The 22,487-nt window shown below is 48.4% G+C and overlaps 1 protein-coding gene across 1 annotated transcript in view; it reads right to left on the bottom strand.

The window, feature by feature from the left end:
• Positions 1 to 22,487, bottom strand: part of LOC129842936 (intermembrane lipid transfer protein VPS13C-like) — a 194,313-nt gene that overhangs the window by 71,838 nt on the left and 99,988 nt on the right. Inside the window, 8 exon segments of the mRNA XM_055911643.1 lie at positions 3,025 to 3,158; positions 4,187 to 4,312; positions 10,491 to 10,655; positions 10,911 to 11,015; positions 14,889 to 15,278; positions 16,039 to 16,336; positions 19,907 to 20,028; positions 21,954 to 22,114. Coding sequence (XP_055767618.1) covers positions 3,025 to 3,158; positions 4,187 to 4,312; positions 10,491 to 10,655; positions 10,911 to 11,015; positions 14,889 to 15,278; positions 16,039 to 16,336; positions 19,907 to 20,028; positions 21,954 to 22,114 — 1,501 coding nt within the window.

The raw sequence follows: 22,487 nt of genomic DNA, 5'->3' as shown, positions 1-22,487 counted from the left end.
ATATGGGTTAGGGATATGGGTTAGGGCTATGGGTTAGGGCTATGGGTTAGGGCTATGGGTTAGGGATATGGGTCAGGGCTATGGGTTAGGGCTATGGGTCAGGGCTATGGGTCAGGGCTATGGGTCAGGGCTATGGGTTAGGGCTATGGGTTAGGGCTATGGGTTAGGGATATGGGTTAGGGATATGGGTTAGGGCTATGGGTTAGGGATATGGGTTAGGGATATGGGTTAGGGATATGGGTTAGGGATATGGGTTAGGGATATGGGTTAGGGATATGGGTTAGGGATATAGGTTAGGGATATAGGTTAGGGATATGGGTTAGGGATATGGTTTACGGGTTAGGGATATGGGTGAGGGATATGGGTTAGGGATATGGGTTAGGGATATGGGTTACGGTTACGGATATGGGTTAGGGATATGGGTTAGGGATATGGGTTAGGGCTATGGGTTAGGGATATGGGTTAGGGGTTAGGGCTATGGGTTAGGGCTATGGGTTAGGGATATGGGTTAGGGATATGGGTTAGGGATATGGGTTAGGGATATGGGTTACGGTTAGGGATATGGGTTAGGGATATGGGTTAGGTATGGGTTGGGGTTAGGGCTATGGGTTAGGGCTATGGGTTAGGGCTATGGGTTAGGGATATGGGTTAGGGCTATGGGTTAGGGCTATGGGTTAGGGATATGGGTTAGGGATATGGGTTAGGGATATGGGTTACGGTTAGGGATATGGGTTAGGGATATGGGTTAGGGATATGGGTTAGGGATATGGGTTAGGGATATGGTTTACGGGTTAGGGATATGGGTGAGGGATATGGGTGAGGGATATGGGTTAGGGATATGGGTTAGGGATATGGGTTAGGGATATGGGTTAGGGATATGGGTTAGGGATATGGGTTACGGTTACGGATATGGGTTAGGGATATGGGTTACGGGTTAGGGCTATGGGTTAGGGATATGGGTTACGGGTTAGGGCTATGGGTTAGGGATATGGGTTAGGGATATGGGTTAGGGATATGGGCTATGGGTTAGGGATATGGGTTACGGTTAGGGATATGGGTTAGGGATATGGGTTACGGTTAGGGATATGGGTTAGGGCTATGGGTTAGGGCTATGGGTTAGGGATATGGGTTAGGGATATGGGTTAGGGATATGGGTTAGGGATATGGGTTACGGTTAGGGATATGGGTTAGGGATATGGGTTAGGGATATGGGTTAGGGCTATGGGTTAGGGATATGGGTTACGGTTAGGGATATGGGTTACGGTTAGGGATATGGGTTAGGGATATGGGTTAGGGCTTTGAGTTAGGGCTTTGGGTTAGGGCTTTGGGTTAGGGCTTTGGGTTAGGGCTTTGGGTTAGGGCTTTGGGTTAGGGCTATGGGTTAGGGCTATGGGTTAGGGCTATGGGTTAGGGCTATGGGTTAGGGTTATGGGTTAGGGATATGGGTTAGGGATATGGGTTACGGATATGGGCTAGGGATATGGGTTAGGGTTAAGGATATGGGTTACGGATATGGGTTAGGGTTAGAGCTATGGGTTAGGGGTTGGGTTAGGGATAAGGGCTAGGGATATGGGTTAGGGTTAAGGGTTACGGCTATGGGTTAGGGTTAAGGGCTAGGGTTATGGTTTAGGGTTATGGGTTAGGGCTATGGGTTAGGGCTATGGGTTAGGGATATGGGTTAGGGATATGGGTTAGGGCTATAGGTTAGGGCTATGGGTTAGGGATATGGGCTATGGGTTAGGGCTATGGGTTAGGGCTATGGGTTAGGGCTATGGGTTAGGGCTATGGGTTAGGGCTATGGGTTATGGCTATGGGTTAGGGCTATGGGTTACGGTTAGGGATATGGGTTAGGGCTATGGGTTAGGGCTATGGGTTAGGGCTATGGGTTAGGGATATGGGTTAGGGATATGGGTTAGGGATATGGGTTAGGGATATGGGTTACGGTTAGGGATATGGGTTAGGGATATGGGTTAGGGATATGGGTTAGGGCTATGGGTTAGGGATATGGGTTACGGTTAGGGATATGGGTTAGGGCTATGGGTTAGGGCTATGGGTTAGGGCTATGGGTTAGGGCTATGGGTTAGGGATATGGGTTACGGTTAGGGATATGGGTTAGGGATATGGGTTAGGGATATGGGTTAGGGATATGGGTTAGGGACATGGGTTACGGTTAGGGATATGGGTTAGGGATATGGGTTAGGTATGGGTAGGGGTTAGGGCTATGGGTTAGGGCTATGGGTTAGGGGTTAGGGATATGGGTTACGGTTAGGGATATGGGTTAGGGATATGGGTTAGGGCTTTGGGTTAGGGCTTTGGGTTAGGGCTTTGGGTTAGGGCTTTGGGTTAGGGCTTTGGGTTAGGGCTATGGGTTAGGGCTATGGGTTAGGGCTATGGGTTAGGGCTATGGGTTAGGGTTATGGGTTAGGGATATGGGTTACGGATATGGGCTAGGGATATGGGCTAGGGATATGGGTTAGGGTTAAGGATATGGGTTAGGGTTAGAGCTATGGGTTAGGGGTTGGGTTAGGGATAAGGGCTAGGGATATGGGTTAGGGTTAAGGGTTACGGCTATGGGTTAGGGTTAAGGGCTAGGGTTATGGTTTAGGGTTATGGTTTAGGGTTATGGGTTAGGGCTATGGGTTAGGGCTATGGGTTAGGGATATGGGTTAGGGATATGGGTTAGGGCTATAGGTTAGGGCTATGGGTTAGGGATATGGGTTACGGTTAGGGCTATGGGTTAGGGCTATGGGTTAGGGCTATGGGTTAGGGCTATGGGTTAGGGCTATGGGTTAGGGCTATGGGTTAGGGCTATGGGTTATGGCTATGGGTTATGGCTATGGGTTAGGGCTATGGGTTACGTTAGGGATATAGGTTAGGGCTATGGGTTAGGGATATGGGTTAGGGCTTTGGTTTAGGGTTAAGGGTTAGGGCTATGGGTTAGGGATATGGTTTAGGGTTAAGGGCTAGGGAAATGGGTTAGGGATATGGGTTAAGGTTAGGGCTATGGGTTATGTTCAGTCTAACCTCTGTCTGTAGGTGATGGTAACCCAGGGCGTGTGGTTGACTATGAGAGCTGGAGCAGCTCCATCATAATAGTCAGTGAAGCTGATCACAGTAGAGTTGTCTGAGATGTTCACGTCGACTATCACACCTCCATACTACAACAGACAGGAAGAGAGGTCACAGTTGATATCACCTCCATACTACAACAGACAGGAAGAGAGGTCACAGTTGATATCACCTCCATACTACAACAGACAGGAAGAGAGGTCACAGTTGATAACAACTCCATACTACAACAGACAGGAAGAGAGGTCACAGTTGATAACAACTCCATACTACAACAGACAGGAAGAGAGGTCACAGTTGATAACACCATCTCCATACTACAACAGACAGGAAGAGAGGTCACAGTTGATAACACCTCCATACTACAACAGACAGGAAGAGAGGTCACAGTTAACAACACCTCCATACTACAACAGACAGGAAGAGAGGTCACAGTTGATAACACCTCCATACTACAACAGACAGGAAGAGAGGTCACAGTTGATAACACCTCCATACTACAACAGACAGGAAGAGAGGTCACAGTTGATACCACCTCCATACTACAACAGACAGGAAGAGAGGTCACAGTTGATAACACCATCTCCATACTACAACAGACAGGAAGAGAGGTCACAGTTGATAACACCTCCATACTACAACAGACAGGAAGAGAGGTCACAGTTGATACCTACTCCATACTACAACAGACAGGAAGAGAGGTCACAGTTGATAACACCTCCATACTACAACAGACAGGAAGAGAGGTCACAGTTGATAACACCTCCATACTACAACAGACAGGAAGAGAGGTCACAGTTGATACCACCTCCATACTACAACAGACAGGAAGAGAGGTCACAGTTGATAACACCTCCATACTACAACAGACAGGAAGAGAGGTCACAGTTGATAACACCTCCATACTACAACAGACAGGGAGAGAGGTCACAGTTGATAACACCTCCATACTACAACAGACAGGAAGAGAGGTCACAGTTGATACCACCTCCATACTACAACAGACAGGAAGAGAGGTCACAGTTGATAACACCTCCATACTACAACAGACAGGAAGAGAGGTTAAAGGAGGGTACATCAGGTCAGTGATATGTGGTGTATCTGCAGGGACACTGACCTGGTCCATGCCCAGCAGGGTTCCGTTGTCCTGCTTGTTGAAGAAGAAGGACTTGGACTTGGAGTCTGAGCCCACTACTCTGACACACAGCTTCCCTGTGATCAACTCTGGCCAGAGAGGGAGGCACTGGAAACACAGGCAAGACAACAGTCAGAGGGACACAGGCAAGACAACAGTCAGAGGGACACAGGCAAGACAACAGTCAGAGGGACACAGGGAAGACAACAGTCAGAGGGACACAGGGAAGACAACAGTCAGAGGGACACAGGGAAGACAACAGTCAGAGGGACACAGGGAAGACAACAGTCAGAGGGACACAGGCAAGACAACAGTCAGTCACAGGGAAGACAACAGTCAGAGGGACACAGGCAAGACAACAGTCAGAGGGACACAGGGAAGACAACAGTCAGAGGGACACAGGCAAGACAACAGTCAGTCACAGGGAAGACAACAGTCAGAGGGACACAGGGAAGACAACAGTCAGAGGGACACAGGGAAGACAACAGTCAGAGGGACACAGGGAAGACAACAGTCAGAGGGACACAGGGAAGACAACAGTCAGAGGGACACAGGGAAGACAACAGTCAGAGGGACACAGGGAAGACAACAGTCAGAGGGACACAGGCAAGACAACAGTCAGAGGGACACAGGCAAGACAACAGTCAGAGGGACACAGGCAAGACAACAGTCAGTCACAGGGAAGACAACAGTCAGTGGGACACAGGCAAGACAACAGTCAGAGGGACACAGGCAAGACAACAGTCAGAGGGACACAGGGAAGACAACAGTCAGAGGGACACAGGGAAGACAACAGTCAGTCACAGGGAAGACAACAGTCAGTCACAGGGAAGACAACAGTCATACACGGGGAAGACAACAGTCAGTCAGAGGGAAGACAACAGTCGGACAGAGGGAAGACAACAGTCAGACACAGGGAAGACAACAGTCAGACACAGGGAAGACAACAGTCAGACACAGGGAAGACAACAGTCAGACACAGGGAAGACAACAGTCAGTCACAATCATGCACAGACAGAGGAACACGCTCATCATTCGTTCACGATTACGTCCACACACACACACACACACACACACACACACACACACACACACACACACACACACACACACACACACACACAGAGTCGGTCCCCACAAGCATAGCAAAGCAACACACACAGCCGGTCCTCACAAGCATAGCAAAGCAACACACACAGCCGGTCCCCACAAGCATAGCAAAGCAACACACACAGCCGGTCCTCACAAGCATAGCAAAGCAACACACACAGCCGGTCCTCACAAGCATAGCAAAGCAACACACACAGCCGGTCCTCACAAGCATAGCAAAGCAACACACACAGCCGGTCCTCACAAGCATAGCAAAGCAACACACACAGCCGGTCCTCACAAGCATAGCAAAGCAACACACACAGCCGGTCCCCACAAGCATAGCAAAGCAACACACACAGCCGGTCCTCACAAGCATAGCAAAGCAACACACACAGCCGGTCCTCACAAGCATAGCAAAGCAACACACACAGCCGGTCCTCACAAGCATAGCAAAGCAACACACACAGCCGGTCCTCACAAGCATAGCAAAGCAACACACACAGCCGGTCCCCACAAGCATAGCAAAGCAACACACACAGCCGGTCCTCACAAGCATAGCAAAGCAACACACACAGCCGGTCCTCACAAGCATAGCAAAGCAACACACACAGCCGGTCCTCACAAGCATAGCAAAGCAACACACACAGCCGGTCCTCACAAGCATAGCAAAGCAACACACACAGCCGGTCCTCACAAGCATAGCAAAGCAACACACACAGCCGGTCCTCACAAGCATAGCAAAGCAACACACACAGCCGGTCCTCACAAGCATAGCAAAGCAACACACACAGCCGGTCCTCACAAGCATAGCAAAGCAACACACACAGCCGGTCCTCACAAGCATAGCAAAGCAACACACACAGCCGGTCCTCACAAGCATAGCAAAGCAACACACACAGCCGGTCCTCACAAGCATAGCAAAGCAACACACACAGCCGGTCCTCACAAGCATAGCAAAGCAACACACACAGCCGGTCCTCACAAGCATAGCAAAGCAACACACACAGCCGGTCCTCACAAGCATAGCAAAGCAACACACACAGCCGGTCCTCACAAGCATAGCAAAGCAACACACACAGCCGGTCCTCACAAGCATAGCAAAGCAACACACACAGCCGGTCCTCACAAGCATAGCAAAGCAACACACACAGCCGGTCCCCACAAGCATAGCAAAGCAACACACACAGCCGGTCCTCACAAGCATAGCAAAGCAACACACACAGCCGGTCCCCACAAGCATAGCAAAGCAACACACACAGCCGGTCCTCACAAGCATAGCAAAGCAACACACACAGCCGGTCCTCACAAGCATAGCAAAGCAACACACACAGCCGGTCCCCACAAGCATAGCAAAGCAACACACACAGCCGGTCCTCACAAGCATAGCAAAGCAACACACACAGCCGGTCCTCACAAGCATAGCAAAGCAACACACACAGCCGGTCCTCACAAGCATAGCAAAGCAACACACACAGCCGGTCCTCACAAGCATAGCAAAGCAACACACACAGCCGGTCCTCACAAGCATAGCAAAGCAACACACACAGCCGGTCCTCACAAGCATAGCAAAGCAACACACACAGCCGGTCCTCACAAGCATAGCAAAGCAACACACACAGCCGGTCCTCACAAGCATAGCAAAGCAACACACACAGCCGGTCCTCACAAGCATAGCAAAGCAACACACACAGCCGGTCCTCACAAGCATAGCAAAGCAACACACACAGCCGGTCCTCACAAGCATAGCAAAGCAACACACACAGCCGGTCCTCACAAGCATAGCAAAGCAACACACACAGCCGGTCCTCACAAGCATAGCAAAGCAACACACACAGCCGGTCCTCACAAGCATAGCAAAGCAACACACACAGCCGGTCCCCACAAGCATAGCAAAGCAACACACACAGCCGGTCCTCACAAGCATAGCAAAGCAACACACACAGCCGGTCCCCACAAGCATAGCAAAGCAACACACACAGCCGGTCCTCACAAGCATAGCAAAGCAACACACACAGCCGGTCACCACAAGCATAGCAAAGCAACACACACAGCCGGTCCTCACAAGCATAGCAAAGCAACACACACAGCCGGTCCCCACAAGCATAGCAAAGCAACACACACAGCCGGTCCTCACAAGCATAGCAAAGCAACACACACAGCCGGTCCTCACAAGCATAGCAAAGCAACACACACAGCCGGTCCCCACAAGCATAGCAAAGCAACACACACAGCCGGTCCTCACAAGCATAGCAAAGCAACACACACAGCCGGTCCTCACAAGCATAGCAAAGCAACACACACAGCCGGTCCTCACAAGCATAGCAAAGCAACACACACAGCCGGTCCTCACAAGCATAGCAAAGCAACACACACAGCCGGTCCCCACAAGCATAGCAAAGCAACACACACAGCCGGTCCTCACAAGCATAGCAAAGCAACACACACAGCCGGTCCTCACAAGCATAGCAAAGCAACACACACAGCCGGTCCTCACAAGCATAGCAAAGCAACACACACAGCCGGTCCTCACAAGCATAGCAAAGCAACACACACAGCCGGTCCCCACAAGCATAGCAAAGCAACACACACAGCCGGTCCTCACAAGCATAGCAAAGCAACACACACAGCCGGTCCCCACAAGCATAGCAAAGCAACACACACAGCCGGTCCTCACAAGCATAGCAAAGCAACACACACAGCCGGTCACCACAAGCATAGCAAAGCAACACACACAGCCGGTCCTCACAAGCATAGCAAAGCAACACACACAGCCGGTCCCCACAAGCATAGCAAAGCAACACACACAGCCGGTCCTCACAAGCATAGCAAAGCAACACACACAGCCGGTCCTCACAAGCATAGCAAAGCAACACACACAGCCGGTCCCCACAAGCATAGCAAAGCAACACACACAGCCGGTCCTCACAAGCATAGCAAAGCAACACACACAGCCGGTCCTCACAAGCATAGCAAAGCAACACACACAGCCGGTCCTCACAAGCATAGCAAAGCAACACACACAGCCGGTCCTCACAAGCATAGCAAAGCAACACACACAGCCGGTCCTCACAAGCATAGCAAAGCAACACACACAGCCGGTCCCCACAAGCATAGCAAAGCAACACACACAGCCGGTCCTCACAAGCATAGCAAAGCAACACACACAGCCGGTCCTCACAAGCATAGCAAAGCAACACACACAGCCGGTCCTCACAAGCATAGCAAAGCAACACACACAGCCGGTCCTCACAAGCATAGCAAAGCAACACACACAGCCGGTCCCCACAAGCATAGCAAAGCAACACACACAGCCGGTCCCCACAAGCATAGCAAAGCAACACACACAGCCGGTCCTCACAAGCATAGCAAAGCAACACACACAGCTGGTCCTCACAAGCATAGCAAAGCAACACACACAGCCGGTCCTCACAAGCATAGCAAAGCAACACACACAGCCGGTCCCCACAAGCATAGCAAAGCAACACACACAGCCGGTCCTCACAAGCATAGCAAAGCAACACACACAGCCGGTCCCCACAAGCATAGCAAAGCAACACACACAGCCGGTCCTCACAAGCATAGCAAAGCAACACACACAGCCGGTCCTCACAAGCATAGCAAAGCAACACACACAGCCGGTCCTCACAAGCATAGCAAAGCAACACACACAGCCGGTCCTCACAAGCATAGCAAAGCAACACACACAGCCGGTCCTCACAAGCATAGCAAAGCAACACACACAGCCGGTCCCCACAAGCATAGCAAAGCAACACACACAGCCGGTCCTCACAAGCATAGCAAAGCAACACACACAGCCGGTCCTCACAAGCATAGCAAAGCAACACACACAGCCGGTCCCCACAAGCATAGCAAAGCAACACACACAGCCGGTCCTCACAAGCATAGCAAAGCAACACACACAGCCGGTCCTCACAAGCATAGCAAAGCAACACACACAGCCGGTCCTCACAAGCATAGCAAAGCAACACACACAGCCGGTCCTCACAAGCATAGCAAAGCAACACACACAGCCGGTCCCCACAAGCATAGCAAAGCAACACACACAGCCGGTCCTCACAAGCATAGCAAAGCAACACACACAGCCGGTCCCCACAAGCATAGCAAAGCAACACACACAGCCGGTCCCCACAAGCATAGCAAAGCAACACACACAGCCGGTCCTCACAAGCATAGCAAAGCAACACACACAGCCGGTCCTCACAAGCATAGCAAAGCAACACACACAGCCGGTCCCCACAAGCATAGCAAAGCAACACACACAGCCGGTCCTCACAAGCATAGCAAAGCAACACACACAGCCGGTCCTCACAAGCATAGCAAAGCAACACACACAGCCGGTCCTCACAAGCATAGCAAAGCAACACACACAGCCGGTCCCCACAAGCATAGCAAAGCAACACACACAGCCGGTCCTCACAAGCATAGCAAAGCAACACACACAGCCGGTCCTCACAAGCATAGCAAAGCAACACACACAGCCGGTCCTCACAAGCATAGCAAAGCAACACACACAGCCGGTCCTCACAAGCATAGCAAAGCAACACACACAGCCGGTCCTCACAAGCATAGCAAAGCAACACACACAGCCGGTCCTCACAAGCATAGCAAAGCAACACACACAGCCGGTCCTCACAAGCATAGCAAAGCAACACACACAGCCGGTCCTCACAAGCATAGCAAAGCAACACACACAGCCGGTCCTCACAAGCATAGCAAAGCAACACACACAGCCGGTCCCCACAAGCATAGCAAAGCAACACACACAGCCGGTCCCCACAAGCATAGCAAAGCAACACACACAGCCGGTCCTCACAAGCATAGCAAAGCAACACACACAGCCGGTCCTCACAAGCATAGCAAAGCAACACACACAGCCGGTCCCCACAAGCATAGCAAAGCAACACACACAGCCGGTCCTCACAAGCATAGCAAAGCAACACACACAGCCGGTCCTCACAAGCATAGCAAAGCAACACACACAGCCGGTCCTCACAAGCATAGCAAAGCAACACACACAGCCGGTCCTCACAAGCATAGCAAAGCAACACACACAGCCGGTCCTCACAAGCATAGCAAAGCAACACACACAGCCGGTCCTCACAAGCATAGCAAAGCAACACACACAGCCGGTCCTCACAAGCATAGCAAAGCAACACACACAGCCGGTCCTCACCTCTGTAGAGGAGATGTAGTGCCACTTCCCGTTGACGCTGCCCTCCTCAGTCCGCACCTCTCCCACCTCCAGCTCGTAGGAAGACTTGTTGACCAGCGTGAAGAACGGACTCATGGTCACCATCTTGGTCAGGTTGAAACTACTCATCTGAATGCTGACGCCAACCTACAACCACACGACTTATACCGTCAGACTGTACGTCCTCACAGCCTACAAACACATGACTTATACTGTCAGACTGTACGTCCTCATAGTGTCTCGGTTGGTTAAAACACAGAACATCATAGTTGTGGGTTTGAGTCCTGCATGAGTCACTGAATGAGTTCACTGTAAGTCACTTGGATAAAGCATTATATGCTAAATAAAAAAAGGTACATTCCAGAGAGTTGTGACTCTTTGTGTATGTTGTCATTTTCTCACCAGATAGTCCATGGTGTTGGCAGGGCATCTGACACACCCATAACTCCCCACCGTATCCAATGAGAAGCCATCAGACCAGGAACTGGTGGACACACAGAGCTGCAGCTGTAGAAAGACAACACCCAGCGTTACCGAGAGAAACAGCCGTAGAAAGAGAACACCCAGCGTTACCGAGAGAAACAGCTGTAGAAAGACAACACCCAGCGTTACCGAGAGAAACAGCTGTAGAAAGACAACACCCAGCGTTACCGAGAGAAACAGCTGTAGAAAGACAACACCCAGCGTTACCGAGAGAAACAGCTGTAGAAAGACAACACCCAGCGTTACCGAGAGAAACAGCTGTAGAAAGACAACACCCAGCGTTACCGAGAGAAACAGCTGTAGAAAGACAACACCCAGTCGTTACCGAGAGAAACAGCTGTAGAAAGACAACACCCAGTCGTTACCGAGAGAAACAGCTGTAGAAAGACAACACCCAGCGTTACCGAGAGAAACAGCTGTAGAAAGACAACACCCAGCGTTACCGAGAGAAACAGCTGTAGAAAGACAACACCCAGCGTTACCGAGAGAAACAGCTGTAGAAAGACAACACCCAGCGTTACCGAGAGAAACAGCTGTAGAAAGACAACACCCAGCGTTACCGAGAGAAACAGCTGTAGAAAGACAACACCCAGCGTTACCGAGAGAAACAGCTGTAGAAAGACAACACCCAGCGTTACCGAGAGAAACAGCTGTAGAAAGACAACACCCAGCGTTACCGAGAGAAACAGCTGTAGAAAGACAACACCCAGCGTTACCGAGAGAAACAGCTGTAGAAAGACAACACCCAGCGTTACCGAGAGAAACAGCTGTAGAAAGACAACACCCAGCGTTACCGAGAGAAACAGCTGTAGAAAGACAACACCCAGCGTTACTGAGAGAAACAGCTGTAGAAAGACAACACCCAGCGTTACCGAGAGAAACAGCTGTAGAAAGACAACACCCAGCGTTACCGAGAGAAACAGCTGTAGAAAGAGAACACCCAGCGTTACCGAGAGAAACAGCTGTAGAAAGACAACACCCAGCGTTACCGAGAGAAACAGCTGTAGAAAGACAACACCCAGCGTTACCGAGAGAAACAGCTGTAGAAAGACAACACCCAGCGTTACCGAGAGAAACAGCTGTAGAAAGACAACACCCAGCGTTACCGAGAGAAGCAGCTGATCTAAGAGAGGAAAAACACTTTTAAAGATGCTGTCTGTTAGAGACTAGTGTTTCTCACACCTCTCCTCCAGGAATCCCAGACATTTTCACAGTTTTGTTGTAATCCTTGAACTAGCACACCTGATTCAACTATGAATGAATCCATCTGGGATATATCAAATTCAGGGAGCAGTTTGGGGAAAGGTTTGAGAAACACTGTTAGACACTGAAAACTGAAACACTGAAAGACACGCCTCCCCTCGGAGAGAGAGAGACACAGCTTAATATGAGCTCTTACATTTTTCAACATGTTTTCAATCAGCACTAAGGTGTGAAGTAAAAGGGCTTTTGGCCCAACAAGTGTCAGGAGTCTTTGAAGCGTCCTCTGAAGCCCCATCCTGCTGTTCAAAGACCATTCATCACCGTTTTACAGCCCGTGTTCGTAATAGCTGCTCAGTGAAACGACCTGTCTTGATTTGTCATAGACGCTTGCTAAAAATATTTTATGAGCAAGACTTCTTTCATGAACTGGCCTCTGTAAAATGGTATAGATTCAGCTTCATCCCCTCTGTCGAAGACGCTTGGACCTTCTTTTCTGATATTTTCAGTGGTATTGTTAACAAACACCACTCCCATAAAGAAAATGAGAATTAAAAACAGGTTCAGCCCCTGGTTCGACCGTGATCTTGCAGAGTTACTCCACCTCAAGAATTGCATTTGGCAAAATGCTCGGCACACGCATACTCAGGCTGACAGGCTCTCGTTCAGGCAAATGAGAAATAGGTGCACTCGGGCTATCCGGAAGGCCAAAGTTAGTTACTTTAAGGAGCAGTTCTCTCTCTGTGAGTTTAAACCCCAAGAAGTTCTGGAAAACGGTTAAAGACCTGGAGAATAAACCCTCCTCCTCACAGCTGCCCGTGTCCCTTAATGTTGATGATGTGGTTGTTACTGACAAGAAGCACATGACTGAGCTCTTTAATTACCACTTCATTAAGTCAGGATTCCTATTTGACTCAGCCATGCCTCCCTTGCCCGTCCAACATTTCCTCATCTCCCACCCCTTCTAATGCGATTATCCCTGATGCTTCTCCAACTTCTCCTCCTGTCCCGCTACAAAGTTTCTCCCTGCAGGCAATCACTGAATCCGAGGTGCTAAAGGAGCTCCTTAAACTTGACCCCAAAAAACCATCTGGTTCAGATGGTTTAGACCCTTTCTTCTTTAAGGTGCAATCTGGTTTCCACTCAGGTTATGGATGTGTCACTGCAACCTTAAAGGTCCTCAATGATGTCACCATTGCCCTTGATTCTAAGTAATGTTGTGCTGCTGTTTTTATTGACTTAGCCAAAGCCTTTGATACAGTAGACCATTCCATTCTTATGGGCCGGCTAAGGAGTCTTGGTGTCTCTGAGTGGTCTTTGGCTTGGTTTGCTAACTACCTCTCTCAAAGAGTGCAGTGTATAAAGTAAGAAAATCTGCCTGTCACCAACGGAGTACCCCAAGGCTCAATCCTAAGGCCCTACACTCTTCTCAATTTACATCTACAACATAGCTCAGGCAGTAGGAAGCTCTCTCATCCATTTATATGCAGATGATACAGTCTTATACTCAGCTGGCCCCTCCCCGGATTTTGTGTTAAATGCTCTACAACAAAGCTTTCTTAGTGTCCTACAAGCTTTCTCTGCCCTTAACCTTGTTCTGAACACCTCCAAAACAAAGGTCATGTGGTTTGGTAAGAAGAATGCCCTTCTCCCCACCGGTGTGATTACAACCTCTGAGGGTTTAGAGCTTGAGGTAGTCACCTCATACAAGTACTTGGGAGTATGGCTAGATGGCGCACTGTCCTTCTCTCAGCACATATCAAAGCTGCAGGCTAAAGTTAAATCTAGACTTGGTTTCCTCTATCGTAATCGCTCCTCTTTCACCCCAGCTGCCAAACTAACCCTGATTCAGATGACCATCCTACCCATGCTAGATTACGGAGACATAATGTATAGATCGGCAGGTAAAGGTGCTCTCGAGCGGCTAGATGTTCTTTACCATTCAGCCGTCAGATTTGCCACCAATGCTCCTTCTAGGACACATCACAGCACTCTATACTCCTTTGTAAACTGGTCATCTCTGTATACCCATCGCAAGACCCACTGGTTGATGCCTATTTATAAAACCCTCTTAGGCCTCACTCCCCCCGTATCTGAGATATCTACTGCAGCCCTCATCCTCCACATACAACACCCATTCTGCCAGTCACATTCTGTTAAAGGTCCCCAAAGCACACACATCCCTGGGTCGCTCCTCTTTTCAGTTCGCTGCAGCTAGCGACTGGAACGAGCTGCAACAAACACTCAAACTGGACAGTTTTATCTCCATCTCTTCATTCAAAGACTCAATCATGGACGCTCTTACTGACAGTTGTGGCTGCTTTGGGTGACAACAGTATTGTTGTCTCTACCTTCTTGCCCTTTGTGCTGTTGACTGTGACCAATAATGTTTGTCCCATGTTTTGTGCTGCTACCATGTTGTGTTGCTACCATGCTGTGTTGTCATGTGCTGCTGCCATGCTATGTTGTTGTCTTAGGTCTCTCTTTATGTAGTGTTGTGTTGTCTCTCTTGTTGTGATGTGTGTTTTGTCCTATATTTATATTGCATTTATTTATTTATTTTAGTCCCAGGCCCCGTCCCCGCAGGAGGTCTTTTGCCTTTTGCTAGGCCGTCATTGTAAATAAGAATTTGTTCTTAACGGACTTGCCTAGTTAAATAAAGGTTAAATAAAATAAGACAGTGAGACGCTTTCCTACCTTGTTCTTGCTGAAGATGTTCTTCTTCCTGAAGGAGAAGAGGACGACGTCCCTGAAGTCCGAAGCGTGTTTGACGGAGACGTCCTCCGCTCGGTACTGCAGAACCCTGGACGTCTTATTGACGACCCAGTAGGGGCTAAAGACCGCCAGCGCCAGTCGTCCACGCTGTCGCGTCACGTGCACGCTCAGGTCCACGGTCAGCTTCTCCGCCGAGTCGCAGGCGAAACACACAGGGAAGAACTCCTGCATGTCCTGGGCGATACGGATACGTCCGGACCAGTTGCGACCCTGGTATTTAACCAGGACCATCTCCATGATCTCACCTCCTACACGGGCGTTCAGGATGTCTGCTGTGCTGCCCTCCTGGAGCTCATGGAAATCTGCTGAGCCCTGGAGAGATGGATTAATGGATAGATCATTTTTCATAATGACAATGTATCCGTTAGGAAAGTATCTTTGCACTGTGGAGGGATCTCAACATGGCGTAACAACAGGAAATAATGAAATCAAAGTCTAGTGGCTGGCTGATTGTTATTCTGTGCTTATATATCTTTTAGTCTACACCTGTGCCTTCTTCCCTTAGTCACTGGAATGTGTAGAGTTACCCCCAGTAGATATCTGATGCTATACGGCAGGGTACAGGTCTAGAGTTAGGTCCTAGCCTAGTGATTGTCTTCATGTTTAGGTTATCTAAGTGTTACTACCCCCAGTAGGTATCTGATGCTGTAAGGCAGGGTACAGGTCTAGAGTTAGGTCCTAGCCTAGTGACTGTCTTCATGTTTAGGTTATCTAAGTGGTACTACCCCCAGTATATATCTGATGCTGTAAGGCAGGGTACAGGTCAGGGGTTAGGTCCTAGCCTAGTGACTGTCTTCATGTTTAGGTCCTAGCCTAGTGACTGTCTTCATGTTTAGGTCCTAGCCTAGTGACTGTCTTCATGTTTAGGTCCTAGCCTAGTGACTGTCTTCATGTTTAGGTCCTAGCCTAGTGACTGTCTTCATGTTTAGGCCCTAGCCTAGTGACTGTCTTCATGTTTAGGTCCTAGCCTAGTGACTGTCTTCATGTTTAGGTCCTAGCCTAGTGACTGTCTTCATGTTTAGGTTCTAGCCTAGTGACTGTCTTCATGTTTAGGTTATCTAAGTGGTACTACCTCCAGTAGGTATCTGATGCTGTAAGGTAGCAGGTTCCGGAGGGTCACAGCGGGGTGGAGGTGGATGACGTAGGCAGGGTCCCAGTCGTCCTCTCGCTGGGAGGAAATGAAGGACAGGTGATCTGGTGTGGCCAAGGTGGTCACTTGGAGGGGCAGGAAGCTGCTGTCTGCCGACGGACACTGGAGAAGGGACCGCACCTCAGAGCTCAGGTGGACCTGCTCCTTCCAGGTGATACAGGTAGACGACGGGCCGTACAGGCCCTCCAGGCGCCCGGCTGGCTGGAGGAAGAGCTGACACCTGTAGAGGGAGAAGAGACGAGGAGACCACGTTTTATAACTAACGATCCAGTTAAACATAACCCTAGCTGACATCTGCATCAGAGAGAGGAGTGAAACAAGGACAGGGGAGTCTGTATAAAAGTATAAAACATTTGTTTAAAGTTCTAGAACATTTGTTTAAAGTTCTAGAACATTTGTTTAAAGTTCTAGAACATTTGTTTAAAGTTCTAGAACATTTGTTTAAAGTTCTAGAATATTTGTTTAAAGTCCTAGAACATTTCTTTAAAGTTCTAGAATATTTGTTTAACCCCTGTAAGTCCAAGTAGTTGGGAATTGCTAAGCTGACGTATAGAATTGTTTTAAGATGGTTCAAACTATGGATCATTTAACTATTTGATTTTGAATTTTAGGAGCCTTTTTAGATATCTCGTACAACGCTGTGTACTACTCCCTTCACAGAACAGCGCAAACTGGCTCTAACCAGAATAGAAAGAGGAGTGGGAGGCACCGGTGCACAACTGAGCAAGATGACAAGTACATTAGAGTGTCTAGTTTGAGAAACAGACGCCTCACAAGTCCTCAACTGGCAACTTCATTAAATAGTACCCTCAAAACACTCGTCTCAACGTCAACAGTGAAGAGGCAACTCTGGGATGCTGGCCTTCTAGGCAGAGTTCCTCAGTCCAGTGTCAGTGTGCTTTTGCCCATCTTAATCTTTTCTTTTTATTGGCAAGTCTGAGATATGGCTTTTTCTTTGCATCCCGGAGTCGCCTCTTCACTGTTGACGTTGAGACTGCTGCTCTGTGAAGGGAGTAGTACACAGCGTTGTACGACATCTTCAGTTTCTTGGCAATTTCTCGCATGGAATATAGTTCATTTCTCAGAAGAAGAATAGACTGACGAATTTCAGAAGAAAGTTTTGTTTTGAGCCTGTAACCGAACCCAGAAATGCTGATGCTCCAGATACTCAACTAATTTGTAGCACAAACGGTTCTGACGCTACAAACAAAGAAGTTGGCACATTGACGGTACCGACTTCAGACGAGTCCCTTGACACTTGTAAATCATAGAGCAAAATGGAGAACACCGTTGTGTTTGTGAAAGTCTACCCTTTCCATAAAATTAAGTCATAGTTTGTACGTCAAACCGTTCGGATGCTAAATAAGCTTGTGATTTTCAGGATTTCTAAATGGTCTGACAAACACCGCTCTATCTCTGTCACCTTTCACCCCAGATGAGGAAACGCGACACTAGTGAATGCAGTGGATTGAGACGCATCCAATGCAAAAAAACATCTCTAGGTGAAACTGACGGATTTTGAAGGGGAATCATTTGTTATGGAACTTATATTGATGCACCGGTGGGTCTAGGGGGTTAATACTTGTTAAAAGCACTAAAATACTTGATTAAATCACTAGAATACTTGTTTAAAAAGTACAAAAATACTTGTTTAAAGCACTATAATACTTATGGTGCCACTCTCTCGAATGTGGTCCTTCGAGCCGGATAATGGATATCGAGACTGAGCAAGGGGACACCTGGATCTCCCAAGCTGCCCAGCTCATCACACATCAACCTCTTAATTTCCTGGTTATGATTAGCATCTCATAAATAGTATCCTTTGTCTGTACGCTGCGATCACCGGCCTTTCAGAAGCTATGTTGAAATAGAGCTGTCCATTCATACGATAAGTAACCAATATAATTAATGTATGGTGGCAAATGTACTCGAATGGTCCTTCGAGTACATTTGCGACGTAAGGCTCACACGTGCAAACACTCGGTAAAAGTGTATCTCGCTTCCTACGATGATAAGTAAGCAAATATAATTACGGCAATTCAAGGGGAAGTTACTAGAACACTCGGTAAAAGTGTATCTCGCTTCCTACGATGATAAGTAAGCAAATATAATTATGGCAATTCAAGGGGAAGTTACTAGAACACTCGGTAAAAGTGTATCTCGCTTCCTACGATGATAAGTAGCAAATATAATTATGGCAATTCAAGGGGAAGTTACTCGAACACTCGTTGGTGGACACAAGTACTAGTGCCCGGTGTCATACACGTGTGCTGTTTGAGGAGGACATATATTAACCATCCCTCTGGATTTGGGACAATACTACCAACATGGTTGTTACCTGTATGAGTCCAGGGCTACCAACATGGTTATTACCTGTATGAGTCCAGGAATACCGACATGGTTATTCCCTGTACGAGTCCAGGGCTACCAACATGGTTATTACCTGTACGAGTCCAGGGCTACCAACATGGTTGGGACAATACTTCAGGATGGTTATTACCTGTATGAGTCCAGGGCTACCAACATGGTTATTACCTGTATGAGTCCAGGGCTACCAACATGGTTATTACCTGTACGAGTCCAGGGCTACCAACATGGTTGGGACAATACTTCAGGATGGTTATTACCTGTATGAGTCCAGGGCTACCAACATGGTTATTACCTGTATGAGTCCAGGGCTACCAACATGGTTATTACCTGTACGAGTCCAGGGCTACCAACATGGTTATTACCTGTATTACCAACATGGTTATTACCTGTATTACCAACATGGTTATTACCTGTATGAGTCCAGGGCTACCAACATGGTTATTACCTGTATGAGTCCAGGACTACCAACATGGTTATTACCTGTATGAGTCCAGGACTACCAACATGGTTATTACCTGTATGAGTCCAGGGAAACCAACCTGGTTATTACCTGTATGAGTCCAGGGCTACCAACATGGTTATTACCTGTATGAGTCCAGGGCTACCAACATGGTTATTACCTGTATGAGTCCAGGGAAACCAACCTGGTTATTACCTGTATGAGTCCAGGACTACCAACATGGTTATTACCTGTATGAGTCCAGGACTACCAACATGGTTATTACCTGTATGAGTCCAGGACTACCAACATGGTTATTACCTGTATGAGTCCAGGACTACCAACATGGTTATTACCTGTATGAGTCCAGGGCTACCAACATGGTTATTACCTGTATGAGTCCAGGGAAACCAACCTGGTTATTACCTGTATGAGTCCAGGACTACCAACATGGTTATTACCTGTATGAGTCCAGGACTACCAACATGGTTATTACCTGTAGGAGTCCAGGACTACCAACATGGTTATTACCTGTATGAGTCCAGGACTACCAACATGGTTATTACCTGTTTGAGTCCAGGACTACCAACATGGTTATTACCTGTATGAGTCCAGGACTACCAACATGGTTATTACCTGTATGAGTCCAGGACTACCAACATGGTTATTACCTGTATGAGTCCAGGACTACCAACATGGTTATTACCTGTACGAGTCCAGGACTACCAACATGGTTATTACCTGTACTACCAACATGGTTATTACCTGTACTACCAACATGGTTATTACCTGTAATACCAACATGGTTATTACCTGTATTACCAACATGGTTATTACCTGTACTACCAACATGGTTATTACCTGTACTACCAACATGGTTATTACCTGTAATACCAACGTGGTTATTACCTGTACTACCAACATGGTTATTACCTGTACTACCAACATGGTTATTACCTGTCCTACCAACATGGTTATTACCTGTACGAGTCCAGGGCTACATCAGACTCTTTCTCGGGTTCTGCCAGTCCTATATGAACCATCCCTCTGGATTTGGGACAATACTTCAGGATGGTAAACGGCACTGAGAAATGGTTCTGGATCTGAAACACAAAACCACGTTGACAAACAGTTAAAGATGACATCATCCTTTTTTGACTGAATGGAAACAAAAACAATTGATTTTACTGTAGTTGAAAAGTGCTGAATAAATTTAAATGTATTTTAGTATCAGCTGCGTTCACGTTGCATGTCCACAAGACGTGTTACTCTCTACTGAAAGATGTTGTGTCTATAGCCTACAGGAGGACAGATCCATAGAGAGAGAGAGTGATGGAGGACAGATCCAGAGAGAGTGATGGAGGACAGCTCCATAGAGAGTGATGGAGGACAGCTCCATAGAGAGAGAGTGATGGAGGACAGCTCCATAGAGAGAGAGTGAGTGATGGAGGACAGCTCCATAGAGAGTGAGTGAGTGATGGAGGAGGACAGCTCCATAGAGAGAGAGTGATGGAGGACAGTTCCATAGAGAGTGAGTGATGGAGGACAGCTCCAGAGAGAGTGATGGAGGACAGATCCAGAGAGAGTGATGGAGGACAGCTCCATAGAGAGTGATGGAGGACAGTTCCATAGAGAGTGAGTGATGGAGGACAGATCCATAGAGAGAGAGTGAGTGATGGAGGACAGTTCCATAGAGAGTGAGTGATGGAGGACAGTTCCATAGAGAGTGAGTGATGGAGGACAGTTCCATAGAGAGTGAGTGAGTGATGGAGGACAGCTCCATAGAGAGTGAGTGATGGAGGACAGCTCCATAGAGAGAGAGTGAAGGAGGACAGCTCCAGAGAGAGTGAGTGAGTGATGGAGGACAGTGCCATAGAGAGTGAGTGATGGAGGACAGATCCATAGAGAGTGAGTGATGGAGGACAGCTCCAGAGAGAGAGAGTGAAGGAGGACAGCTCCAGAGAGAGTGAGTGAGTGATGGAGGACAGTGCCATAGAGAGTGAGTGATGGAGGACAGATCCATAGAGAGTGAGTGATGGAGGACAGCTCCGGAGAGAGAGAGTGATGGAGGACAGCTCCATAGAGAGAGAGTGATGGAGGACAGCTCCAGAGAGAGTGAGTGATGGAGGACAGCTCCATAGAGAGAGAGTGATGGAGGACAGCTCCAGAGAGAGAGAGTGAAGGAGGACAGCTCCAGAGAGAGTGAGTGAGTGATGGAGGACAGTGCCATAGAGAGTGAGTGATGGCGGACAGTTCCATAGAGAGTGAGTGAGTGATGGAGGACAGATCCATAGAGAGTGAGTGATGGAGGACAGCTCCAGAGTGAGTGATGGAGGACAGCTCCAGAGAGAGTGAGTGAGTGATGGAGGACAGTGCCATAGAGAGTGAGTGAGTGATGGCAGACAGTTCCATAGAATGAGTGATGGAGGACAGATCCATAGAGAGTGAGTGATGGAGGACAGCTCCAGAGAGAGAGAGTGAAGGAGGACAGCTCCAGAGAGAGTGAGTGAGTGATGGAGGACAGTGCCATAGAGAGTGAGTGATGGCGGACAGTTCCATAGAGAGTGAGTGAGTGATGGAGGACAGATCCATAGAGAGTGATTGATGGAGGACAGCTCCAGAGAGAGAGAGTGAAGGAGGACAGCTCCAGAGAGAGAGAGTGAAGGAGGACAGCTCCAGAGAGAGTGAGTGAGTGATGGAGGACAGTGCCATAGAGAGTGAGTGATGGCGGACAGTTCCATAGAGAGTGAGTGAGTGATGGAGGACAGATCCATAGAGAGTGAGTGATGGAGGACAGCTCCAGAGAGAGAGAGTGATGGAGGACAGCTCCAGAGAGAGTGAGTGAGTGATGGAGGACAGCGCCATAGAAAGTGAGTGATGGCGGACAGTTCCATAGAGAGTGAGTGAGTGATGGCGGACAGTTCCATAGAGAGTGAGTGATGGAGGACAGCTCCATAGAGAGAGAGTGATGGAGGACAGCTCCAGAGAGAGTGAGTGATAGAGGACAGCTCCATAGTGATTTTCTGACCTGTAGCGGAGAGCGGACAGTGATGACCTTGTTTCCTTCCGAGGCGTCAATCTGTAGCAATACAGACACGTTCTCCTGTAGCACGGGATCTCTCACGTTATACAGCCTCCTGCCAGGCTTATCCAACGCCAGGTTAGAGATCTCACTGTAACCTGTCGGAACTGTGGAGGAGACAGACCGGTAGACATTGTTCAGCTACTGACTGGATCTATTATCCACCGCCATGTTGGAGATCTCACTGTAACCTGTCGGAACTGTGGAGGAGACAGACCGGTGGACATTGTTCAGCTACTGACTGGATCTATTATCCACCGCCATGTTGGAGATCTCACTGTAACCTGTCGGAACTGTGGAGGAGACAGACCGGTGGACATTGTTCAGCTACTGACCGAAAGGTTGCAAGATCGAATCCCCGAGCTGACAAGGTAAAAATCTGTTGTTCTGCCCCCTGAACAAGGCAGTTAACCTACTGTTCCTAGACCGTCATTTAAAATAAGAATTTGTTCTTAACTGACTTGCCTAGTTAAATAAAAG

The sequence above is a fragment of the Salvelinus fontinalis genome, unplaced genomic scaffold (genome assembly GCF_029448725.1).
Source record: "Salvelinus fontinalis isolate EN_2023a unplaced genomic scaffold, ASM2944872v1 scaffold_0075, whole genome shotgun sequence".
In the NCBI taxonomy this organism is placed as follows: Eukaryota; Metazoa; Chordata; class Actinopteri; order Salmoniformes; family Salmonidae; genus Salvelinus; species Salvelinus fontinalis.
The sequence above is the reverse complement of the archived record's forward strand: the minus strand, read 5'-3'. Positions and strand labels throughout refer to the sequence as shown.